The sequence below is a fragment of the Gigantopelta aegis genome, chromosome 10 (assembly GCF_016097555.1).
Source record: "Gigantopelta aegis isolate Gae_Host chromosome 10, Gae_host_genome, whole genome shotgun sequence".
NCBI lineage: Eukaryota > Metazoa > Mollusca > Gastropoda > Neomphalida > Peltospiridae > Gigantopelta > Gigantopelta aegis.
Genome location: NC_054708.1, coordinates 70,482,966 through 70,499,111, shown reverse-complemented (window position 1 = coordinate 70,499,111; position 16,146 = coordinate 70,482,966). Strand labels below are relative to the sequence as shown.

Sequence of the window (16,146 nt, the reverse complement as noted above, 5' to 3'; positions counted from 1 at the left end):
ATTTTCGTATTTAGAATACTAGTTTCTGTATACCCATAATGTTTGAGGTAGTAATGTTTGTAGCAGTCACATTTCATTTATATAATTAAATTATGTATTAAAAACATTTTCGTATTTAGAATACTAGTTTCTGTATACCCATAATGTTTGAGGTAGTAATGTTTGTAGCAGTCACATTTCATTTATATAATTAAATTTCCATTATATTCATTACAATTTAACATCATCCCATTGGTCCAACTGTAGCAACGCGAGTTTGTTCATTTAAGGATTGTCAGTTATTTCATTTATTTTCATTGGGGTAAGAACAAAAATAATCATCATCAAACTGTGTGAATCAGTGAAGCCGTTCTCACAGAAGTTTGCGGATGATTTTTTTCATTTTCATACCCAGATGAACATAGAAGAAATAACAGACAATCCTTATAATTAAATTTGAAACATACTTACTAATGATTCGCCATTCTAACCTTCGCAGGGTAAAGCCAATATTTTAAGGCAGTAACCAGTTATTCTTTATATATACATACAAAAATAGTGGACTTAAATATAAAACCATGGTGTATGAGATCTTTAAAACTGTTTTTAACTAGTTTAATGCAAGTAACTATATTTCATTAACTAAAGAATATTTTTTAGTTTTGAAAGTTCATCTGTTTTAGTTGACATCAATTAATCGTTACCTCCCAACTGTTGACTATAAAAATGCCTAATTGATTAGTAAAAATAAAAGTTACATTTTTTGTTTCATGACCAAATGGATTAGATTAGTAAGATGTAATAAAAATAATAATAAAATATAGTGTGTTATACCATAATAACATCTATTAATATTTATTCTTTTGTGCCGTTTTAAGAAACATTTAAAACATTGGTCATGCATGCTCCATCCTCAGTCGTCTGTGATATGTAGATTAATAGACTCCATTATATGTGATCATGTAGGTTAGAAAAAGTACACCCGCGGTGGTGGAAATTTCCATCCGGGACTTGGCAAGCAAGTAGAAATTTCCACCACTGAGGGTGTTCTTTTTCTATCTCACATGACCACATTTGATGAAGTCTTTTTGTTTCATCCATTCAATAAATAAACCATTATTTTACATGAACAAACAAATATGGCTGAAAAAGTAACTTCTTTATTTGACCATTTTATCATAAATAAACTACATTATCATATTTTCTGCATCTGTTTCTTCTATTAAATATAATTTAACACATAATGAAGGTTGTAATAACAAAATATTGATCTAAAACTAACTAACTCACATTAATACGACGTTATATATTACCAACAACGTAATACTCCCCATGTTAAACACAATGACATCATAGCCTATACAAGACAGATTTATTTTGTATGGGCTGACGTCATGGAATGGGTCAGTCTTGCATAGCTAAGGATGGGAGAAATAATAGTTTGATACAACATAGTTAATAAGAACATGTTTGTTTTTATTGTTTAAAATAAATTTCAGCATTTGATAATTCATTAAATAAAATGAGGATAGAACTAAAAACCTTTTTGTTTTTTTCTTTCTTTTTTTCTGTAGTTTGATTTATGTGGTTTTATTCTTCTTATTAAGGGAAACTGAAAAATCTGAGTAATGATACAGTGGTACCGATACTTTGTCAACCTATAGTAACCTAATTCATTGAATGCGATTAACAATTATGATGCAAACACAATCATACTTAATGTGTTGGTTAACTGAATAATAAATTATTGTTACTGTCAGCTAAGAGTACACAGTAATAATGCCTAAACTCATTCCATAAAATTCCAATGGCAGTCACACTTAACATGTGTGTAATATTCGTACCAGGTACTCATGTAATTTTTATATGGTTATCAAAATATGGTTATTCATTATTAATTTCACAAGTTCAGTATTGCAATTGCATGGAGCTGATACAGCATTAAAATGCTTTGTTTCAAAGAAGATCTGACTAACATGGAGGCTGGCAGCTTTCACTGGACTAAATCTTTCTTAAACATATTTTATGATTGTATAACTTAAATGAACTACAATATTTATAGTATTTTTTGTTATTTCTAAAACACTTAGTTTTTTCTTATGTCAGACCAAACTGAAATTATTGACAAAAAGACATTTTTGTAGGAGGATGGGACGGACTTTAAATTGCCCAAAGTCAAGGTCAAATATTGTTTGATTACCATATTTTCCCGTGTATTATGCGTACTTTTTTTCCAGAAAATACAGGTTAAAAATGGGGGTGCTCACTATACATAGCAATAGAAAAAATATATTTTTAAAAATGACCAGCGATCACCCATGAAAAATCGCCGATCGGTAGTTTACGGTACTTTACAGGTTATTGACAGTGTTCATTACAACGAAACGCCAAAACCCTCTTAAAAATCACTTTTCACTTGTGATGGTTGTAATAAATGCAAAACAAATCACCAAAAAGTGCACAAAAATGACAAAACTGGACCGTAAATATTTTTAATTTCCATGAGATTTAATTCAGCCATTTCCGGCAAACCGGAAATATACCACACTATTATAAATTTAGAAATCTCGCACATTCACGTTAGCCACGAGAACGAAATGTAATATGCTATATTTTTGTTTTTATATATTTATTAGTAATTTACAGTGTATGGGGTATATAACTTTGTTTTGATTTATGCACATGTGAGTCTGTGACATGTAAGTACACAAGTACTAGCCTTTGTTTAATGTGACATGTAGGTCTATGCACTCAAATACCTAACTTAAGTTTTGTTTCTTGGTTTCTTGAATATACCGCTTCTTTCGCTTTTCGTTAATTTTGGTGACGGGGGGAAAAGCGGTACATCTTGCATTCACTGTCGATTTTGTGGTTTAAAAAAACGGTGCGCATTATATTGTGGTTCATGTTTTTTTTCTTGGAATAAACGTTCAAAGTGGGGGGTGCGCATTATACACCGGTGCGCATAATACATGGGAAAATACGGTACTAGTTTGTAGTCTTTGTATTTTAGGTTTTATACCAGAATTTATTTAGTTTTTTCTTCTCAAATAATGAAGGTCATTGATGAACCATGTACTAACCTCAAACAATAAATGTTGCATGCAAGGATCCATGCTTGATTTAGCTGTCTCGCACATAATACTTACAAAAACTGCATAGTGAATTAATATTGGCAAAGACTGCAAATGTATTATATTAACTAACAAAAACTACACATAACATTGCCTTAAATTGCACATGTAATATCAAGTAATATACACAATCTCATATTAACCTAAATTACATAATATAAGCTAAAGTGATGTTTATTTTGTTTGTTTAACGACACCACTAGAGCACATTGATTTATTAATCATTGGCTATTGGATGTCAACTAAAGTGATGAGTCTACTATATAAATTTATTCTCAATTCTTTGTTGTTTGTGAATTGTCTACTTCAAATTAAATAAACATTAAAACTACCTTTATGAGGTGGTTAACTTTTCTGATTTTTAAAAATAATAACCTTTTTTGTTAAGAATTAATTCATAATAGCAAATAATTTAAATAAAAATAAAAGTAAAGTTTGTTTTATTTAACGACGCCACTAGAGCACATTGATTTTTTATAATATCATCGGCTATTGGACGTCAAACATATGGTTATTCTGACACTGTTTTTAGAGGAAACCCGCTGTTGCCACATAGGCTACTCTTTTACGACAGGCAGCAAGGGATCTTTTATTTGCGCTTCCCACAGGCAGGATAGCACAAACCATGGCCTTTGTTGAACCAGTTATGGATCACTGGTCGGTGCAAGTGGTTTACACCTACCCATTGAGCCTTGCGGAGCACTCACTCAGGGTTTGGAGTCGGTATCTGGATTAAAAATCCCATGCCTCGACTGGGATCCGAACCCAGTACCTACCAGCCTGTAGACCGATGGCCTGCCACGACACCACTGAGGCCGGTAAATAAAAATAAATACTGGTATAAAACGTTTTATTTTTCATTTGTTCCTCCATTCAGCTTAATTTAAATGACTACATCACCTGTTTTTTGTCAGTTGTTGTTCAACCCTGTGGCTTTTGTTTCATAGTTTTGCCATATTTGTGACTTGTCACCAAAAGAATGCTCCCACTTAGTATGTATGTGCATGCATTCATATTTTTTCTTTTGTTGGTCTTCTTTTTTCTTTTTTTTTTGGAAGCTAAGATTCTGATTTTACATAATAACAGAAAAAGAAATGAAACTGAGTAATTCAGTAACTGAAATTAAATTCCAGATTTTTGCTGTTTTATATAAAACAACAAACCTTTTTTTATTGTTGTAACATACAAATGTGTTATGTCTCGATCAAGCACCATTGATATTATAATCAACTGAATGTGTGCGTGTTGGTACGTGTGTGTGTGTGTGTATAGGCCTACTAGTATATATTTATCATATAATACCAGTAACTAGCATATCTAGTGTAATCAAAATATCTGATATTTTTCAGATCACATACTTTCAGAATTTGATAACTTTGCAAATTAGATGTAAATTAATCAAGGTCACAGCACTACATTTATTGACATTTAAACAAACATACTACAGTGACACTCCATAACTGATGTATGCAAACAAAAACATTTCAGTAGCAACTGTATACTGAAAGCTGTCCAGATTTCAGAAAACAAAAAATGTTAGCACTAGTTTACTTTCATGTAAGGATAATCAAAATGACGTCATTCAAGTTTGACGTCATTTCCATTCATTATTCTTACGTTATTTGAATATTGAGTAATGGCTGACTGGAATTAAAGTTGCGTACACTGTTTACAAAAACAGCTTGAGATTATATGAAAAAGAGATTATTACCCTCATGTGTTTCGGTATCGTCAATATCATATATTAGAAATACAAATAATGTATTATGCTCGGCAGAGGCTCGCATAATACAAATTTTATTCCTAATATATGATATTGACGATACCGAAACACATGAGGGTAATAACCTCTCTCTGTCTGTCTGTCTGTCTCTCTCTCTCTCTCTCTCTCTCTCTCTCTCTCTCTCTCTCTCTCTCTCTCTCTCTCTCTCTCTCTCTCTTCTTTCTCTCTCTTTCTTTTCAGGGATCTCAATTTAACGATATCTGATAGGCTGCTTCATGGTGATGTTTTAGACACCAAAGCAATACCATTCATTGAAATTAACTGTTAAATACATGTATGTTTGGTTGTTGTTGTTTTGTGGGGGGTTTTGTTTGTTTGTAATTTTGCTTTCCTTTTTTTTACCCCCGGGTTTTGTTTTTTCTGGGGGGTTTTGTGTGTGACATATTGGTTAACTGGGCAAGTGTAATGATTATACCTGCCCAGTTAACCAATTGATTACTAATCAAGTTTTAATACATTTAATAGTGTTTCAAATCTGTTTTTGAGGATATGTAAAAAAATAAATATATAGAATGCTGCATGAATTACATATTCAACATTTTAAATTTACCTTCTTCAAGTTTATTTTTTTCGTAATTAAAAAAATTGTCAGGTGGTATTTTTTACAGTTTTTAGTAGTCCACTTCATTTTTATCACAAATATTGAAAATTGTTGAATAATCTGTTACAATGCTAATGAAAGTATATATAAGACCAAGTGTTATGCAAAAGCCCTTGAAAATATTAAGTTGTAGTCAAATTGAAAAAATACTACCTCATTGCTAAATCAGTTTAAAATAAGTTTAAAGTGTCCACTGAAGTACAGAATAACTGGTTGCTTTTGAAGTAATACTTAATACAATTAGTCTAATATATGTGAAATAAACTACTGTAGTTTGTTTCTGTGTTTTGTATCAATCTTCCAATAGCCGATGTATTTTTCATGCTGGGGTGTCATTAAACATTCATTCATTGTATTAATCCAGAATTAATTAATTTTATTTTATAAAAAGGTTGTGAAATATTTTTTTTTGTGTTGTTGCTTGTGATCTTTTGAAGGTCTATGTCATGCTAACAATTAATTTTTAGTTTTTGTATGTCTGCGTTTTAAAATTCTTACATTAATTTTAGCAACATAATACCTTCAAGTAGGATTTCATACATGTATTAGCAATCCTTTTTATGGACTTAGCCAAGGGACGTTCAAGTGGTTTGCATGAATCCCATTCCAGATAATGAGTTGTTTTAAATGATATTGTTTCAAGATATTACAAAATAAATAAATTGATGTGCAGTAGTTTACTGCAACTAAATACTATGTTAATTGCCTTTTGTTAAATTGTTTTATGAACCTCTCAAAAAAGCCCTGGCTATGGCCCTTGTAATTTTATTCTTTCTCCATTTTTCACAATATTGGTATTATTAATTTGTTTGATTTTGGTGTTGAATACGTTACGGGTTTTTTTGGTGCCCGTTTCAGGTCAGTTTGTTGATTCTCCGGGACTAGGTTTCTTGCGGCTTCACAGCACATTCCGACACGATCTCAAGATTTATGCTTCAGACGAAGGCAGAGTTCAGATGACTGCAGCTGCTTTCACAAAGGTTGGAGACTGTTAGGCCATCGTTTAGCTACGCTCGCTTATCTACATTATCTATGTCAACTAAAAATGCAATTGATCAAGGGGTCATCTCATATACCAAAACGTATATAACACCTGACCAGGGATGGGTGGGGGATTTACCTTGAAATTTCGACAGTGGCTAGCTGTTGGCATACGCTTTACATTTAAGGGGGTGTCAATAACTACATAACTCTTTAGGGGGAGGGTAAGAGGCAGCACTTTTCAAAGGCTGTGGTATGTTCTATCTTGTCTGTGGGATGGTGCATATAAAAGATCCTTTGCTACTAACAGGAATAATTTAAAGGGTTTCTTCTCTAAGAAATCCAATAGCCGATGATTGATAAATTATTGTGCTTTAGTGGTGTTGTTAAACAAAACAAACTTTTCCCACTTTCCATTCGAAACCGTATTTTATATAAATTGTTGATTTTAACACTAGAAAAATTACGAAGTGAAAATGTGAAAGGTCTAATTTAGTATATTTTATAAAAATATACATAATCAGTATTTTATAGAAACTAAACTTTGAAAGTACTAACTCTTTATATAATATTAATTCTTAAATACGATTGTTGATAATACATTATCAAGATCAAACTGTTCTTCGGACAATGCAATATTTCAAATTTTATTTTTGAGACGACCCCTATAGTTTCAAATCTGCAAACACATGTGTTAAGTGAAACTGACAACAGGCTGCCATTTGTGCTGTTTTGAATAAATTCGGCACAGGCGATGAATTGAGCGTATACTTTGACGATCTCTGTTGATAGCAAACACACACATTTTTTAAAGGTGCATTCAGATCTTGTATTTTGCATTGGTAAATGATGTTATAAGACTGTAACTCTAAATTTTGTACCTACCACTTTTGTCACTTGAATAGCTAACCCTTGGACATTGCGTGGTTGTCAGCATCCCAGATTGATTTCATCTCATTTATATAATATAATTATAATATAATATGTTTAAGATGATTGTGTTTTATAGGGTCTTCTTGCATTGGAAGGGGAGTTGACTCCAATTCTCATACAGATGGTGAAAAGTGCAAACAACAACGGTTTGCTGGATGGAGAGGGCAAGACATCAAAATACCAACTCTAGTATGTAATTTGCTCAACATTTGGGTTCCTATGACAACAAAATACCAACTCTAGTATGTAATTTTCTCAACATGTGCTTTCCTATTTATTCATTGTGCTTTCTTTCTGAGAAACTAATTGTTAGGTCAACCTCTTGTTCCAGCCAGTGCACCACAAAGGCCATGGTGTGTGCTACTTCCTCTGTTGGATGGTGCATATAAAAATTCCCTTGCCACTAATGGAAAAATGTAGCAGGTTTTCTCCAAGGCTATATGTCAAAATTACCAAATGTTGGGCATACAATAGCCACTAATTAATAAATCAATATGCTCTAGTGGTATCGTTAAACAAAACAAACTCACTTTTTTGTTGGGTCAACCAGACATCATATGCTCACCTTGGATAAACAAGCATCACTGATAATGTACATCAGGCCTGGTGCTTATAAAATGTTTAGAGTCTAGACTCGAGACTAATAGAGTCTGAGACACTAATGTCATGACAATGCCATACTAAATTGTATGCATGTGACGTCATAAGAGATTGAGTCTGGACTCTAAAATGTTTTATAAGCACAGGCCCTGGTATACGATTAACGTATGAAACGCTGCCTCCAGCAGTTATCATAATATGATGTTCATGGAGTAACAGCGGAATGCCTGTTTTCATTGGTAAAATCTGGAATTGATTTATAATTTTAATCTCTTATAATCCCTTCACAAGGCTCAATGGGTAGGTGTAAACCACTTGCACCGACCAGTGATCCATAACTGGTTCAACAAAGGCCATGGTTTGTGCTATCCTGCCTGTGGGAAGCGCAAATAAAAGATCCCTTGCTGCCTGTCGTAAAAAGAGTAGCCTATGTGGCGACAGCGTGTTTCCTCTAAAAAACAGTGTCCGAATGACCATATGTTTGATGTCCAATAGCCGATGATAAGATAAAAAATCAATATGGTCTAGTGGCGTCGTTAAATAAAACAAACTACTTTTTTCTCTTATAATCCTGTTATTTCTTTCAAAACAAAGTACCCTAGTTTTAATATACAAGTTAATTAATAAAGAACTAATAATAAATACCTTTTTATATAGAATTCATATAACCTTTTTTTTCCTTTTTTTTTAAATAAAACATTTATTGTCCCAGATGATATAGCAGTGTTGTGAGGCCTGAATCACTGCTTTACATACCTATTCATGTTCTAAGCAACAACAAACTATTTTTAAAATAACAAAACTAACAGAAACTGATTCAGGCTAAAGTTCAACACATGCATACTTTTGGACATGGACAGTGATCTATAATATAACGATATATTTGTATGATCCGAGATTTAAACGAGATCAGAGAAAATAGCAAATAAGAGAGAAGAGAATCAGAAGGAAGAAAATTTATAAGAAAAAGAAAGAATTCATATAACTTAATAAATACGGTTCGTGTATAATGTGTATTTGATGGTTAAATAATATAACATACTGTGCACATGCTTATAAATTCATCATATTGGTATGCAAGTCTTAATTTATTTATTTTTAAATGTAGTTTAAGTTATATACACAGGTTTTTTTGGTTTATGTTTAGTATTAAAGAAAAGCTGAAGGATATCTTGAATGAAGACACAGAGTTCACACAGGAACATTACAAAAAGGTAAGCTTCATGTTGATTTTTTTGGTTTGCAGAGGCAGATCTAGGGTGGGGGGGGCAGGGGCCCAGGGCCCCCCATAAATTTGCAACAGTTATAATTTTATTATATATTAATTTTCATCCCCCCTCCAAACCTCCTGCAAAGTTCCCTTGGCATTCTGCCTCATGTCATTGGGGTCCCCCTAAATGGATTTTCTGGATCCGCCACTGGTTTGTAATACAAAATCTTAATTGTAAAATTTTTGAAAATACATGCTGACTATAAAGCGAGATGTTGGTTTGTGTGTTGAAAATTACAAAATCATTTGGAAATTTTATATTTCTTTTTTTGCAGATCTTTTTTAGTGAATGAGCATTCCATACTTGTTAATAATATTTTGACATGTTTATATTTTTCAAAAATTTTGGGCTTATTTTCTGTTTGTTTTATCTATTTTTATTCACTTTTAACATAAGATAGGAGTCATAGTCATCTGATCATTATCGGAGTGATGATAAATTTGTTTTAAAGATTGTTATGAAGTTAAGTAAATATTTTTTTAGATGTCTGCAAATGGAATGAGAATTAGCAATAACTTTGAATGAAAAACCATTCCTAAATAAAACGATGCACATGTCTTTTATGTTTTTAAGTTCTGTTTTAAGATGGTAATAAGCAAATTGTATTTTTACTACTAATCCATTTTGTTTGCAGCTTGGAGCTGTAAATAACATTTCGCTGGTGAATGCGATGAAGTTTGTAGAGAACCCTCGCAAAATGTGTGAGAGAGTACATAACATGATTCGTGAAATTACCACCAAGATTCGAGCTCTTAAACTAGAGCTGAAAAAGAAAGGTAAGACCATCGTGAAATCAAATTAAATCTCGATTTTGATATGGTACACACTCAGTGGCAAAATGTTTCCATTGTGAGTACAGTGACACCTGTCTAAACAAGATCATGCCGTGGACCTAATATTTATCCGATTGTAAATCTTGTTAGTCCAATAATAAATTTAGTAGCCACTCGGAATAAAATTAGCAAGTGGCCAGTTGGCTACTGACAAGTTATATAGTATGGCATATTTATAGGATATTAAACTAGCTTCCTGTTCATATCATGTTTATTGTTTATGTCCCGAGTGTAATAATTTCCAATTGTCGTGAGCTTTAGTGAGTGACAATGAAAATTATTTCATGAGGGACATAAACATGATACGAAATGGTATCAGGTTTAATATTCTATTTAATACCCATTAACTGATTTCAGTTTATATCACTAAACTCATTTGATTAACATTCTGGTAAGGTTGTATTGCACCTGTCGTATGACGTCGTCATATGATGTTGAGGTGTTATGTCCCACTTGACATTCTAGTGGGACGTAACGCTTTGATATGTACCTATAGTCCTTCCTACAAAAATGTTTTTTGTACATAATTTCAATTTGCTTTGACGTTAGAAGAAAAGTTAGTGTTTTGGTAATAATAAAAATATACTATTTTGTGTGCAATTTAGTAAACAGTCCGTTCAGAAATAAATAACTTTGAGTAAATTACATAGTATGAAATAAGGCTATCCCTGTGGGACAGACTAGATATTTTTAACCATATTGGTAATAATCTCTATTTATCTGTTTTATATTCTCTGTATTACTATTTATTGTGGAGGTAACATTTTTTCACAGATCTGAAACTGTATCATGGTGAATCTTGGGAACTGTTAATCCGACGCTGGGCCAAGTTGGAAAAAGACTTTAAGATGAAAAACAACCGATTTGACATTAGCAAGATTCCCGATGTGTATGACTGTATTAAGTATGACCTTCAGCACAACCAGAGAACCTTGCAGTTTGAACGGGCTGAGGAACTGTTTATGTGTTCTAAGGCACTAGCTGACATTGTCATTCCACAGGTATTTTAACGCAGTTTGAACGGGCTGAGGAACTGTTATGTGTTCTAAGGCACTAGCTGACATTGTCATTCCACAGGTATTTTAACGCAGTTTGAGCGGGCCGAGGAACTGTTTATGTTTCTAAGGCACTAGCTGACATTGTCATTCCTCAGGTATTTTAACTCAGTTTGAACGGACCGAGGAACTGTTTATGTGTTCTAAGGCACTAGCTGACGTTGTCATTCCACAGGTATTTTAACTCAGTTTGAACGGACCGAGGAACTGTTTATGTGTTCTAAGGCACTAGCTGACATTGTCATTCCACTGGTATTTTAATGCAGTCGGTTAATGGGTTTTTACCCTGACATTTTAGACTCTGTAATGTATCTGTTATTGGTATTATATGATTAGAATGTCTTGTAAAAATGTCTTTTCTCATCTTTGTAGGAACATAAATTTAATACTTGTTTGTATTATTTAAATTAAGTAATTCAGTAAAAATAACATTTTGATATATTCTAAATATTTTGGCTCTTCCATATTAATCTATTGTCATAAAATAATGAATGAGTTTGTATTTCGCCTTACTGTGTCTGTGTCAAAGGACAAAGTCAGAGTTGCTTAAAATAAAAATTACAATGTCACTACTTTATAGATAGTTTTATAAGCACTTTGATGTTTTGTTTTGTAAGTTTATTAAAAAATGTAGTTATTTTGTTATTCAGTATTTTTAATTTTAACTATTTCTCGCTACAGCCAGTGCACCACGACTGGTATATCAAAGGCCGTGGTATGTACTATCCTGTCTGTGGGATGGTACATATAAAAGACCCCTTGCTGCTAATCGAAAAGAGGAGTCCATGAAGTGGCAACAGCGAGTTTCCTCTCAATATCTGTGTAGTCCTTAACCATATGTCTGACGCCATATAACCAGAAATAAAATGTGTTGAGTGCGTCGTTAAATAAAACATTTTCCTTCCTTTTTTTTAATTTTAAGGAATATGGGATCACAGTGGATGAGAAACTGTACATATCACAGAGTTACTGTACGCCACTGATGCGGAAGATTCACAGCGACTTGCTGCAGTGTGTGAACCACCACAACGAACAGATATGTGACTCCGATGCCACACGGCTTGACTCCAGGTAAATCGGTTTCATTTGCACATGGTATAGATGCATATGTATCTGCTGACTTTTACCAAAATTAGGGCCAAATTTACAAAGCCTGGTCTTGTGTTACCAGTGTGTGACTGCATATATATGTTTTTATACAATGCTTTAAGAAAAACAGATGTCGTAAATTCGGCCCTTAATATTCTCTGTAATTGGTAGAAATATTTAAGAGTGTAAAGCTAATATAAAACATTAAAAGATTATCAGGGAAAAATTAACTGGTAAACAACAAAACGGTCATTAATCTGTATTAAAGTTACAAATGTAATTCTCTCATCTTTTTCAGCATCATTAAATTTTTAATGATGCAATAACTTGATTGAAATTCTTTCAAATGCCTAGAGTCACACCTACACAAATGGCCACCACTTAATTTATCACAAACCACTATGCATGTATCACGTGCATTTGATATTTAGAGGGGCTGAATTTAGCTCAGTCGGTTGAGAGTTCGCTTAATGTGCTTGCATTGCAGGATCGAACCACCTTGGTGGGTCCATTCAACTGATTGGGTTTTTTCCCTGTTCCAACCAGTGCACCACAACTGGTCAAAGGCTGTGGTATGTGCTTTCCTGTCTATGGGAAAGTGCATATAAAAGATCCTGCATTAGGAAAAATGTAGTGGCTTTCCTCTGATGACTGCGAGTCAGAATTACCAAATATTTGACATCCAGTAGCCAATGATTAATTAATCAATGTGCTCTAGTGGTGTCATTAAACAAAACAAACTTTGACATTTCGATGTTGAACTTCATGACACTGTACCGTTCGTTTTTTTCTTTTTTTCTACAGTACAATTTCAAGCCTTGTAAAGTTTCTTTTGGACGTCAGTATATAAATCCAGCGTATGTTTTTGTCTTTCAGATATTCTAAAGGCGTGGCCTCCCCACAGCGTTTTGTACGCACCCGCTTGTATTTCACAAGTGAGAGTCACATCCACTCCCTCCTAAATATGCTGCGGTACGGCGGTTTGTGTGAAGTAAGTGATTCCTCTTATCGTCAGCCTCAGGTAGGATCATTGTTTCTCTACCTGTAATTTAGGATTGTGTCTTATTTATTTTATGTTCATTGCGGTATGAACAAAAAAAATCATCCACAAACTAAATCGGTGAAGCCGTTCTCACAAAAGTTTGCGGATGATTTTTTTTTTGTTCATACCCAGATGAACGTAAAAGAAATAGCAGACAATATAATTAAATTTCAAACATACTTATTAATAATAACACTAAAAGTGCATATTTTACTTTCAATAATGTTTTGGTTGTTAAACAATTGACAACATTATTTTTATGTGCATTGAGAAATGAAGAAACTCATGTTGCTACGGCTTGTCCAATGGGATGGCATTAAAATGTAATAAATGTAACAGAAATTTAATTATTGCTGTATACAAATGAACAGGAATAACACCACATGTATTTAATTTGGTGCAGTACAACCCCTGCCATTGCCCACGGCAATCAGCAAGGCTGTGGAGATTGCCGCGGAGCTTTTCATTAAAAAACAACCACAAAACAAACCTGACTGATTTATTTCGGCTTGAAAAGGGGGCATTTGGTCTTGGTGACAGATTTACTAACAGAAATTATGCTGTTATTAAAGAAAATTATTTTAATTATGTCACTTTGATGTAATATAATTAAAATATAAAGATTGAACTGGCATGTCACTGCGGACTGACTACGCTGTATTTGATAAATTGTAATCCCCTTACAACCCCATTGTTCCTGATTGTGCAAGTGTCATTTGCGAGTTAACTGTTATGTCACTTTCAGTCAGCAAATACTGCCACTGGTATAAATAAATCTTACAGCATATTGGCAAACATAACAAATAACACTAATCATTCATACTTACTTACACTCCATTTCACTAAATATCGTAAGTTTATGTTTGCTACTAGCAGTTATACCAGTTGTTTGGTTACACGTGTTTGGCATCTATTGCACGCAGAAAATTACATGATTACGGAAACTGGAGTATTTTAAGGACAAAAGAAAATGAAATCTGTGTTCTTCAAACTATATTTGTTGAACTATAATAGTAATAAGAATTGTTGTTTAGTTGTAGATTTACGTTTACGTGCAAAACTAGGCTTATGATGTTTTGTGAAATTGAGCCCAGTGTTGCAAACATGTTAATGGTAAAATTGCTGTGGAAAATACTGTGGATAATTTGCCATGGTCATTTTCTTAATTGCAGGAGTTGTAGTATTTGTTATTATATTATTGTAGTTATTGTAAGTCAGATAAAAACTCCCAGATTGTTCCTGAATTCCAGATTGTATTGATGACTGTAAACTATTTCTCTCATTGTTCATTAATTACAAAACTCATTATAACCCTCTACTTTATAAGACTTAGCAGAAGTTTCCTCATTTATTTGTTTTGTCCAATGTCTTTTTTCTTTTCTTTTTCATGTTAATTATAATAAATAACTAAGAAATTATCACCCAACATATCAAATTTATGTTACTTGTTTGAAAGCATCCTGTCCTAGACGGAGGAGCCAGTATAGGCTCGACACCTGCACCCATGACAAGTATGCGCTAAAACAGCTTGCTCTGAATGTGCACGTTAAGCTCTATGACCTGACCTGACCTGACCTGACCTGACCTTGAAAGCAGTATATTTTAGTATTGGGAATATTAAAAGCAATTTCTAAATGTATTTATTGAATAGTATGTAATTATTTCCATGTGTGTTACTGTCTGGTAAATTTTCACAGTAATATTTTCAAGTATTTTCTCCTCTGGTTGCAGAAAAACAAGGATGAACAGTGGAGTAGAGCTATGGAGTTTCTGAGTGCCACGGCCGAACTCAACTACATGACCCAGATTGTCATCATGTTATTTGAAGATCCCAGCAAGGTGAGGCCAACAATGTTGTAATCTTAGTAATTTAACAGAAAAATTATTACAAAGGGTCTCCTTGAGTACTTGAGTACGTGAGTACGTGGGCACGGGCTGAGTTTAACAAGACTCGAGTCCATTCACAGGACTTGAGTACCTGTGCAAGGAAGAGCTCTCTCATTTAAATATATTTTTTTTATCTCATTTTGCCATATGCTTGCTGCCAGTTACATTATAGGGCTATCAGACATGAAGGGAAAACAAAAGTCGAATGTGTGGAATGTGTGGAATGCAATACAATGACATGATTTGGCATCCATGTTCAGCACTGGAATTAAGATGCATAATGCTATTTTACTTTATTCCTTGGTCTCATCATCTAATGTAAGTGTCGGGTACTCGGGTCCGAGTTGAGTTTGACTCTCGAGTACTAGAGTCCAATACGAGGTCTGTCCGGAAAGTATCCAGCCATTGTGAATATCTTGAAAACTGGTAATGCAATTTTGATGTAACTTGGCACGCACTGAGCAGGGCATGTACTGCACATGCATGATCATCCACAATCACGTGGCACTATTTGTTTGGCTGGCAGACTTCGTTGAGTGAGCGTGGGTGCTGTGTTACTTACGCATTCACAATAGCCGAGCGAGTATATCAGCAAATCTGCATCAAGTTTAGCTACAAACTTGGACATTCGTCAGCGGAAACTATTCGAATGATTAAGAATTCTTTCAAGAATGATTCAGTTAGTGAAGCCCAAATAAAATTTTGGTACAGATGCTTTAAAGATGGCTGGAAATCCTGTGAAAGTGATCCATGTTCTGGAAGGCCTTCATCAAGCAGAACCCACGAAAATGTTGAATGTGTGTGGGCTGCAATTAAGAAAAATCAGCGATTGACAGTGTGAGAATAACAAGAAGATCTAGGGATTCCACGGACTATTGTTTCATAGATTTTGATGGAGGATCTTGGCATGAAACGTGTGCTTCATTCATTCTGCGGCTTCTGTCACAAGAGCAGAAGG

At 33.7% G+C, this 16,146-nt stretch overlaps 1 protein-coding gene across 9 annotated transcripts in view; it reads left to right on the top strand.

Annotated features, from left to right (window-relative positions):
* Positions 1 to 16,146, top strand: part of LOC121382558 (inositol hexakisphosphate and diphosphoinositol-pentakisphosphate kinase 2-like) — a 122,585-nt gene that overhangs the window by 56,198 nt on the left and 50,241 nt on the right. For all 9 annotated transcript variants that reach the window (XM_041512024.1, XM_041512019.1, XM_041512023.1 and 6 more), the window contains 8 exons: positions 6,356 to 6,477; positions 7,488 to 7,600; positions 9,159 to 9,225; positions 9,917 to 10,058; positions 10,890 to 11,116; positions 12,093 to 12,241; positions 13,136 to 13,250; positions 15,033 to 15,140. In XM_041512024.1, the coding sequence (XP_041367958.1) occupies positions 6,356 to 6,477; positions 7,488 to 7,600; positions 9,159 to 9,225; positions 9,917 to 10,058; positions 10,890 to 11,116; positions 12,093 to 12,241; positions 13,136 to 13,250; positions 15,033 to 15,140 (1,043 nt within the window). The remainder of the gene's footprint in view (positions 1 to 6,355; positions 6,478 to 7,487; positions 7,601 to 9,158; positions 9,226 to 9,916; positions 10,059 to 10,889; positions 11,117 to 12,092; positions 12,242 to 13,135; positions 13,251 to 15,032; positions 15,141 to 16,146) is intronic.